General features: G+C 35.7%; 1 protein-coding gene across 1 annotated transcript; it reads right to left on the bottom strand.

Moving 5' to 3' along the window:
* Positions 1-753: 753 nt before the first annotated feature.
* LOC119246236 (hyaluronidase) lies at positions 754-9,304 on the bottom strand. The gene is made up of 4 exons (XM_037512556.2): positions 9,154-9,304; positions 7,508-8,458; positions 4,799-4,888; positions 754-1,367 (listed from the first exon to the last, which is right to left on the bottom strand). The coding sequence occupies exons 2-4, from the start codon at positions 8,423-8,425 to the stop codon at positions 930-932; spliced, it is 1,446 nt and encodes a 481-aa protein (XP_037368453.1). The 5' UTR covers positions 8,426-8,458; positions 9,154-9,304; the 3' UTR covers positions 754-929.
* Positions 9,305-10,166: the final 862 nt, after the last annotated feature.

Below are 10,166 nucleotides of genomic sequence, written 5' to 3'. Positions count from 1 at the left end.
TTCTCCATGGCTTTACTCCTCCACACTGGCCTACTTGAGAGCCTGAAATATTCCACATTTTAAGTCTTAAAGTCTTTAAATTCTACTTTTGTTCTTTCCTTCCCCACAAATGTTCTTCTCAGGTACGCTTGTCACCTTTTCCTCCTGCCTTCAAGTCATCCCTTTAGGGAAACCTCATTTGACTACTTATTTGCCACTCTCCCTAATCCCTTTATCCTGCTTTATTAATCCCCGTAGTGCTTATCACCATTTGATGTGTGTGTGTATTTGTTTATTTATTATTGTTCATTTTCCCACAAGAATTTAAGTTCTCTGGCCCCCCTGGTGGCACAAGGGGTTAAGTCTCAGCACTATAAAGCTATAAGCAGCCAATGCAGCACTAGTTCCATCCCTGGCCAGGATGCTAACCCACATGGTGCAATAGACCTCTCCTGTCTCACCTGCTGCTCCCCTCAGCAGTGTATTTCAGTCAGTCTGCCTGCTCTGCTCCCCACTCTGTCTCTGGTGAATCCCCTCACTCCCTGTACCCCTGGCCTGTACCCCAGTTCTTCTATGCTTAAATAAATAAATCTTAAAAAAAAAGAATTTAAGTTCTCAAGATCAGGGACTTTGTTCAGTTAGCACCCAATAAATCATTGTTATATCAATAAATGGAGCCAATGATTTTTTTTTTTAACTTAAAGCCAACACATATTTTAGAAGTAGATTGAAGGTAAAGAAAAAAGTCAACATGTTTTACAATTTGGTGTTTCTTTTTTGTTTAAGATTTATTTATTTATACAAGCACTGGGAACAGTCAGAAGTGCAGGAGGGTGAGAGAATTCACCAGAGCCATAGTGGGGAACAAAACAGGCAAACCAATGAAATATACTGCTGAGGGGAGCAGCAGGCATGGCAGGAGAGGTCTGTCGCGCCTACAATTTGGTATTTCAAGGGAAAAATATGACATTGTAGTAGGAGTACAAAAAATTCAACAGAATGACAGATGAGGTCATGCTGAGAAAAAGTGTTAAGTTAAAGTTGGCTGTAGGAGACTTATTCCCTCTAAAGAGTTCCGAAGAGTGTTTCTGGCAAGACTCTCCATGCCAACCATAATAGCACTGACACACAAACACATTCTTCATGTCCTCTACTGTCTTCAGTTTACTGGATGAAGAAATGGTCAATCTGAAGCCTTTATTTAGGTCAAACTTCTTACTACTGCCTTCAGGCATATGCAGATAGGAAGAAGATTCAGGTATTTTTCGAATACATCTTCCATTATAGTTACATAGACTTTGACTGCAAAGTTTGGCTGCAGATGTCACATTAACAGCATAATGGCCCAATGGCCCATCAACAGATTTTTGCACAGATAAGCAGCTCTCCTGTAGGAAAAAATAAAGGTCATTTGAGATCACTCTCAAAATGTGATTCCATTATCCAAGTGTTATTAATGCCTGATGTTTTTGTAAGTGATAAGGCCGAGGTGGCAAAACATTTCAAAGTATTAATCATTTAAATGAGAGACTAAGTCCTTATAAGGTCACAGAAATGATGATCTATATCTTTGATTGGGAATACTAGGAAAAGTCAATTTCATATGATTGTCAGGTGGAAATGACTCAGTATTTTCCCATGAGACTATTCCTCAATATAAAAAGCTATTTGTAACAGCACTTTAAAAAGATAATGGGATGGATTTTAAATTTAACTTTAATTGTGAAACATTTTTTTTCTTTTATTCTTTCTTTTGTTAAAGATTTATTTCTTTTTTATACAAGAGCTGGGGTATAGGCCAGAGGCACAGGAGGGTGAAAGGATTCACAAGAGACGGAGTGGGGAACAGAACAGGCAGACGACCAAAATACACTACTGAGGGGAGCAGCAGGCAAGACAGGAAAAGTCTGCCACGCCATGTGGAGCTCAACCCGCTGCGCCACTGGGGAGGGCTAATTGTGAAACATTTTTAACAGTGAGACCTAATATATATCAACATTAAGTCAGATTTTTCTAAGGCTGCCAAATTATACCATTCTTTACCTTACCTTTGTGGAGATAATAGTTCTGAAGTTGTTGGACAGTATTTGCTTTCATGTTCCTATAACTTTATATATTTAATTATATATGTAGTATCTTTTTAAACATTTGTGTCTATTTTTCTTTTGGGGCATTTTATTTTCTGCAACTTGCTTTTTAAACTTAACCTTTCTGAGATTTTTTTTTTTCACATTGATACATGTAGCTCAGGTTTTTTATTTTAGCTGTGGCTCAGTATTTCACATTATAAATATACCACACTTTATTTACCTATCAGTCAGATTGTAGGAGGTAGAGGGTCATTATTTCTAATCAAATGGCCAGAGGTAGTAGGTAAGGTTATTTTCTTACAAGTCTATCATTAGACCATCATTGACACATCCACAACTTTGGGCTGTAACACTAGAACATATTTCCTCCTGTTGATCACACTGTGCTGCAAGACAGGCTACTTTATCTGAGGTGATATCATCAGCTAGCCTAGAAAAATCTGGCTAGAATCTCCATAAATGCCTGCGTTGACCCACCTAGGAAGGACTATGGAAAACTCCTAGTATTCAATGCTTATTAATAACATAAATTTTCTATTGGTTCTTCAACTATTTTGATCAATATTAATTAATAATGCATAATTAAATTCAATAAACTTAAAAGGTAGAAAATTTTTTAATGACATGTCATTATTTTGCATCCTTCTCCTGTCCACCCCCATTTTCTTCCCTCTTGATCCCCCTCTCCTTCTGGATATGTCAGATCTATAGTCAGTTTTCAAGCATCGGTTTTAAAGTTTGTCTTTGTCTGATCCTTTGTTTGGTTTCTCTATATTCCACATATAAGTGACACCATCCAGTATCATCTTTCTCCTTCTGGCTCACTTCACTTAGGATAATCCCTTCTAGTTCCAACCGCATTGCCAAAAATGGCATGAGTTTATCTTTTTTGATTGCTGAGTTGTAGTCCTTTATGTATATGCACCACGTCTTTTTGATCCAAAGTGGGATAGTTTTCATAGTGAAGGAGGTCCCAGAATTTTAAATCCAAGGTAAGAATTTAGGAGTTCAAATGGAAAGTCATGAGGCAGACAAAAGTTACTTATCATAGACAGTTGAACAAGGTATCACTTTTGGCAGTAACAAGTTCTGAAAAGCCTGTGTATATTTGTTTCAGTTCACTCAGTCTAGGCTAACTTCATACTATATTTAGGAAAAATAACTTAAGTTATGTAAAGTCTCCTTGTCTGAGGCATCTGAGACGGTTTCTAAGACAGACAGAATAAAATAAAACTAAGCAAACCATTAACTAAAATAAAAAAGGAGGACATGAAGGGCCTCCCCGGTGGCGCAGCGGTTGAGCGCTGGGTTGCCAAGCTGCCCGCGGCCTCTGCAGCGCCGGTTCGATCCCTGGCTGCTCCCCGGCCACTGGAGGAGGGTCCCACATGGCGCGCAGACCTCTCCTGCCGCCCGCTGCTCCCCTCAGCAGTGTGCTTCGGTTCTTCTGCCTGTTCTGCTCCCCGATCTGGCTCTGGTGAATTCTCTCACCCTCCCGCGCTTCTGACTGTGCCCAGTGCTTGTATAAATAAATAAATAAATCTTTAAAAAAAAAAAAAAAAAAAAAGGAGGACATGGGAGACAGCAAGAAACAAAGATAATTATAAATACCTCCAAATAAAAATGATACTGACTACTTTTCCTCCTTCTATACTTCATCTTTGGTCCCCTATAACCATCCTTGAAATGTAGAAATTAACTGTAATCTTCTTTCCCATACATGAGACCCCAGCTTAGAGTGTGGGGAGGTGGTGGCAAGAAATTTTAATCCAGATAATAATACCCAAAACTTACTTGGCACTCACGTTGTGCCAACTGTTGCTTTCAGTGCTTTCCATATATAAAGGTAATTCTCATAAAATCCCTATGAGACAAATATTACTATTCTCCCCATTTTATCAATAAAAATTTGTAAAATCATTGACTTGTTCATGATCACATGGTTAGTAGGTGACAAAAAGGGAGGATCAGAAACCAGGCAGTCCAACTCAGGGCCTCTGCTCTTAACAACTCTATCATGCTGATTTGTACCATGCTGAATTAAAAAGAGATGCTATTGTTATATTTTGTGAGATCAGATGTTTTCATACCTGAAAATGGAACTTTTTGTCCCCCAACCTGGAAATGATGGGAAACTGTGCTTCCACTCTGACAGGTGACCAAGAGAACTTGCTCAAAGTCAGTTGTGGAAAAATAATAGTTATTTCCTGAGAGCTGAATCAAGCGTAGACTGTTAATAAACACATATATACATATTTTTCCCTCCCATGACCACTTCTATTATATCATAGGTGCTCAGAAAATAAAGACTCCATACTCCGTGTAGATGGCATATTTATTTTATTTAGTGTTCTTTTTCTTTGTTGCATATATGAGATATCATTTAATCTACCAGCAATCTCTGCAGAGTTGGTATTATATCAGTATTTTTTTTTTAGAGGGGGAAATGAGATTCAAAGTGGTTAACTGACTTGCCCAAGTTTACACACCTAGAATGTAAATACTGAATTTGCATACCGTAACATGAAAAGCTTGTCTCTCTCCCCCTGTGACTAAACCACCATGGCCAAACAGAATAGGTGCTAAGATAATGGTAGTTCCTGTATTCTGTGAACATTAATCAAGTCAAGTGAGAAGGTAATCATCAACCATTTATCTCTGACGTGAAAAATTGAAACCCAAAACAATATTTAGAATATATTGAAGATCTTGGCAGAGAAAGCACTGCTTACCTTTGAAGCAGAATAGTCATTTCCTCCCCACAATATGATTCCTGCTGCCCCCAGTGCAGCACTCTCACCAATTGTATGTACTAAGTCCTCCTACAAAAAAAGAATAGTTACAAGTGGTCTCTGAAAAGTCCAATTTAGTCACTGACAATTCAATAAGTCTCAACCAAGCAGCCATGATCTTGTTATCTTAGTTACTAAAACAAAGGACGATAGAGCAAAATTGGAAAAGGTAGTCCTGCTTTTGAATATTTATATTTATTTGATAAATATTTATAACCAGGCAATATTCTAGATACTAATAAAATAAACATTAAATATATTCTAGTTTTTGCCCTTAAGGAAGAAAGTACTTCAGAATGATGGTTAAGACAGACATAGGAACAAGCAATTACAGTATACAAAGTTAAATTCTTATATTAGCACCCATAAGACTCTGCAAAATCAATATGACGAGTCTGAGAAGGTATCCTTGAAGATGTGAAATTTCAGATGGGTATTTGGAAATGAATGTAAACCCTGGACAGGAGCAAACACAGTTTTATGTCCAGTAAGAAGGACAGAGGGTCATATGTAGGAAAAAGTAAGGTCCACCCAGAAATGGGTCAGTAATTCTGATGGTAAAGCACAGGACATTTGCGGAGAAGTGAAAGTATATGAATCCTTGTGTTAAAGTAAGATCCAAATATTATAAAGAGTCTTTTAAGCTCTGTTTAAAGTGTTAGGACTTAACTACAAAAAAATCCTAGAAAGACACAGATCTGCAACCTTATATTTTTTACTGGAATGTAAAGAACACATTGGAGAGGTAGATCAAGATGGCAGGTTGGGACACCAGTTAGGAGATGATGGAAATTATTCAATGAGAAACAATGAGGGACCCAGCAAAGACAATGTCAATCCTTATGAGCAGTGTGGACAGACTGAAGGGTATTTGGAAATTAAGATAAATTAATCTTTTATTTCAACTGAGAAAGCTCCAAAACAAAATACCAAGCAGAGTTCGTTTTAAATGATTTCATTGATAAGTTATTTTATTTACATACCAGATGAGAAAAACCCATACTGTTTGTTTATGTATTAAAATACTCTAAAGTATTTTAAGTAATTTTTAAAGTATTAAAAGTAAAGTATTTAAAGTAATATTTTAAAGTATTAAAATATTATAATAAGTCAGGAAATTCTGTAAGTGGAATTCAGAGGTGAAACTTAGCTCATAATTTACTTCAAAAGTCAAATAGTACAAAAAATGGAAAAGGTGTGAGCAATGCCTTCATTAAAATGTGGCTCATCTCATTCTTTCATCTTCTATCAAAACAATCTGCTTAGATTATTATATTCTACTGTTATTATTGGAGGCACTCAATAAATAATTTTTGAATGAATAAATATTACTTAGTCTTTTTTTCAAAAGGATTTACTTTGAGGGATTTATTCCTTGAGGAATAACCTAACAGAAAGACTTTGTTAAGTGTGACAGGTCTTCAAAAACCTGGAGAACTGGCTTTTGAAGGGAGGATTTGATTTATTTTCAGTTGCACAAAAAGAATTAGAACAAATGGTATGAAATTATCAAGAAACAGAGTAGAATTAATATACTCAAGAACTTTCTAGGAATTTAATATTGCATCAAAATGGCAGATTCTTCCTGGCATAGGGAATACCACACTTTAAAAAAAATAAATTAAAACAGAGTAAGGTAGAAAGAATTTATGTCTGGATGAGAGCAAAATTAGATACCCCTGAAATTCTCCAACTTCTTGTCATGATGATAAGATGCTTTTCTTCTTAAATTTATTGAAAGTACACCCCATTTTGAATAATATTGAGTGATCCTGAAAATATAGAAATGTTAACTAATTAGCAGTATTTGTTTGTGGTAATAGATTTTGTTCTGAAATATTTGAGGAAGAATTGATACTGCTTTAAATGACCTTATCTCAAATATAAGTGGTCTAAGAAGTGAAGCTGTGTATTGTCTAACCAACAACTCTGTTTCTGTGCTGGGTACTGAAATTACAGAATTGTAGCCTCAGAGGGACTCAAAGAGATTTAGAGGTTTTCTAATCTAGCCACATATTCAATGATTGAATAGCTACAATAATGTCGGATGTAAATAGACATCTACCTAAAACCTGAACATTTCCAAGTGTTTACAAACTCACTATCTTTCAAATAAGGTTATCTCCACCTCTCTCTCCTACCTTGTGTTAAGTCGAAGGACAATATCTATTCATTTGTGCAAGCAATGTTGAATCCTTAGATGGTAGCCACTAGATCACATTGTAGATTCTCATAGATAAAATCAGAGAATCTATTGTTTTTCAACTAACTTAATCAATTAGAAAATAAAAGTGTGATATAATAAAACATTCACTTGATTGATAATTTCCAAACTCTGGTTTTATGGTTTTGAGTTGGAAAATTGTTGCTACTCTTTCACATTAAAAAAGTGATCCTGAAATTTCTCCCTGCTTAAAATTGATCTGTCCGTTATGTGATTTTACTCAAGGTCAACAACTGCTCTGCAGGAAGCTCCTATAAATGCTAAGCTGGTAAGAATCATTATCACAAAACTAATATCTAATTGTCGGTGATTTTCAAAATTAGTTTGGCATTAAAAATACATAAATACCACCAATAATAATATAGTTTCAGGACACGATACTAGTCATTCTACTAAATTTCCATTTTTTATGAGTACTTTCTTACCTGTGTCAAAGTTTCAATACTATGCAAATAAAATGGTCTGGAAAAAATAAACACTGGCAAAGCATAGTCATGCCTAGCCATTTCAGCAATTCTCAAGGCTTCTCTAATTCGATAATGAACAAATTTCAAAGCATTTAAACTTGACTTCAATATTTTATCCAAATAAATTGAAGTGTAAAGTGCTGTGCTTTTTTGCCATAGCCACTGGAGTTGGTCATTACGTAAAATTTCATCATTTGGACAATTGCCTGTGTAAAACTGTGAATTTATCCTGTAATCATAATTGTAGCAGTCAGGATAAAGATAAAATCCCCATAAGCATTTTGGTCTCATTTCTAAAGCCAGTGTGAGAGTAGTGTTCATAAGACTCCTTCCAGCCTTTTCAAATTCCTGTTGGGCAACAGATTTCACTTTCATTTCTGACCAATCAGGGTGGTGGTTCCTAGTAAAAGCCATGGAGTAATTTTTATAAATCATTCTGTTGCCCCAATTTCTATCCCATTGAGGTTTCCAGTTTTCCCAGTCAATGACAACAAGGCTTTCTGATCTCCACCAAGGGACAACTTTTTCTATGTCCTCGGCGGTTTTCCTAAGGTGTTTAGGAAGGCTCATATTCTGTGGTATCCCTCCATTAAAGGATTTTCCTTGGGAGACATAAGGGTAGTACCCTAATTCGTCCGGATAAAATATGGCAATGGTTGATCCGCTCTGAGTCTCTGCAGGATTTGATATAATATCATATAATTGAAGATTCAGAATCACATTGAAGAAATGTTGACACTGTATTGTTGGGGCAGCCCAGAAAATGTTGAAAGGTGTTTCCTTGATCACAGGAGGCATTGCTGGTTTGAGGGCTGACTGAGTGGACATGACCCCGAGCAGCAGGGCTCCCAGACACACTACCCACTGTTTACACATGGCTTGTGGTTGGTGTCATTGTTGAGCAATCACCTTCAAAATAATAAGAAGAAAAGAGTTAGCAATGACAGAAAATTTAGCCATGACAGAAAAGAGTTAACCATGACAGTTAACCATATCCCTTCAGTTTTTTAGTACAGAGATTAGCAAATCGAGTAAAACATCATGGTGGTGTTTAAGCCATTCTTTAAGGGTTGAGGCAAATTTTCAATAAGATTTAGGAGGTTTATTCATATCTAGTGTTGTCTAAACAAAGGAAGAAAAATGAAGCATTAAAAAAAACCTGGATATGTGAAAAAAAAAAATCTAGTGAATAGAAACTGAAGTAAGAAATTTCACACATATCTTCAGCAATTCAAACTGTACCACTAACTCTTCTTTTAAGTTCTTAGACTTCTAACTACTTGATATATTGACACAAGCCATCCTGTGCTGACAGACCTTTCATTGTATGGGGAACTAGAAAAGCAAGTAGGACTGGATTCCCCTATCACCAGGAAAAGTGACTCTAAGGGCATGATTGTAAATGAATACCTGCTGGCATTCTAGCAGATATTAAATAGAAACAAAAGCTGTAACAAATTGTAACAAATTGTAATGTCTTGTTTGCTATTTGAAATGAACTTGCCTCAAAACTTTGTTTCCTCATTTTTATTTGTTTTTAAAAGACAGCATTTACCCTTGGAATTAGCAGGCTGAAATAGAAAACTAATAGGTGTGGCAATTACCTGCTGTTGGTGTTGGAGTTAGGTGTTATCTTCTCTCAGGTACAGAAATAAGCTAAACACCTATGGTTTTTTCCCTGAAAAAATTGGACTATATTTTCAGCACTTAAATCCCAAATGGAAGTTGGCTCTTTAAATCCTTTCTACATAGTCAGTTGAGCCAAAAACTGCCAAAGAATCTTCCCAGAATACAGACTGTTTAATTAAATTGACACATTCCAGCCAGCAAGATCTCACCCTGAAAGCTTTGTGGTTTGTTACATCAAAATTATTTAATCATGAACATATTTTTTTTAATAAAGGACTCACAGATTTTTCTTTGATGTCATTAAACTCAGTGTCTTTTTTAAAAGTATGAATTACTTTTCATGTAGTTCTGCCTGTCTTTATTTAGTACAAGAAATGCAGGAAAAGATACCAACAAAACCATATGTAAACTCTTGCAACATAAGTTTATAAAGAAACTTAAATCATAGTTTTTCCCTGCACATTGAATTTTTTAATCAACTGTGACCTTTTTAAAAAAGAATTGGTTATTATTGAGTCAATTGGCTTCATGAGGAATTGTATTACGGCACCAGTTGAATCTCTAAGTCCCAGAAGTGACTTCACTCCCTTGCCTCTTCTCCAAGTATGAGATATTAATGTGCTTGCCCCCTCCAAAAATAATAATAATAATAATAATAATAACAGCAACAACAACAGAAAACCACCTTCTTATCTTTGATTTGCAGTCAGGGAAAATGTCAGAATACCTACTGTCCTTAACATTATTCTTTACCTCCCTCTAACCATGACTAGCTGGGAGACATATATGGGTGTATATATTTAATAAATCTTTACACCCTTAGAAGAAGACCTTAGTTAAATATAAAATTAAATTAAAATTTTTAGAGACAAAGGTGCTAAAATTTCAAAATATTGTGCTTTATTAGTCATTTTCTAGGAGATTATAAAAATGTTTTCTGTATATATAAAAGTTACTATCTGCCTTTGTCACTAGCTATGGAAAATGT

The sequence above is a fragment of the Talpa occidentalis genome, unplaced genomic scaffold, assembly GCF_014898055.3.
Source record: "Talpa occidentalis isolate TD23 unplaced genomic scaffold, MPIMG_talOcc4v2.1, whole genome shotgun sequence".
NCBI classification, from domain to species: domain Eukaryota; kingdom Metazoa; phylum Chordata; class Mammalia; order Eulipotyphla; family Talpidae; genus Talpa; species Talpa occidentalis.
The sequence above is the reverse complement of the archived record's forward strand: the minus strand, read 5'-3'. Positions and strand labels throughout refer to the sequence as shown.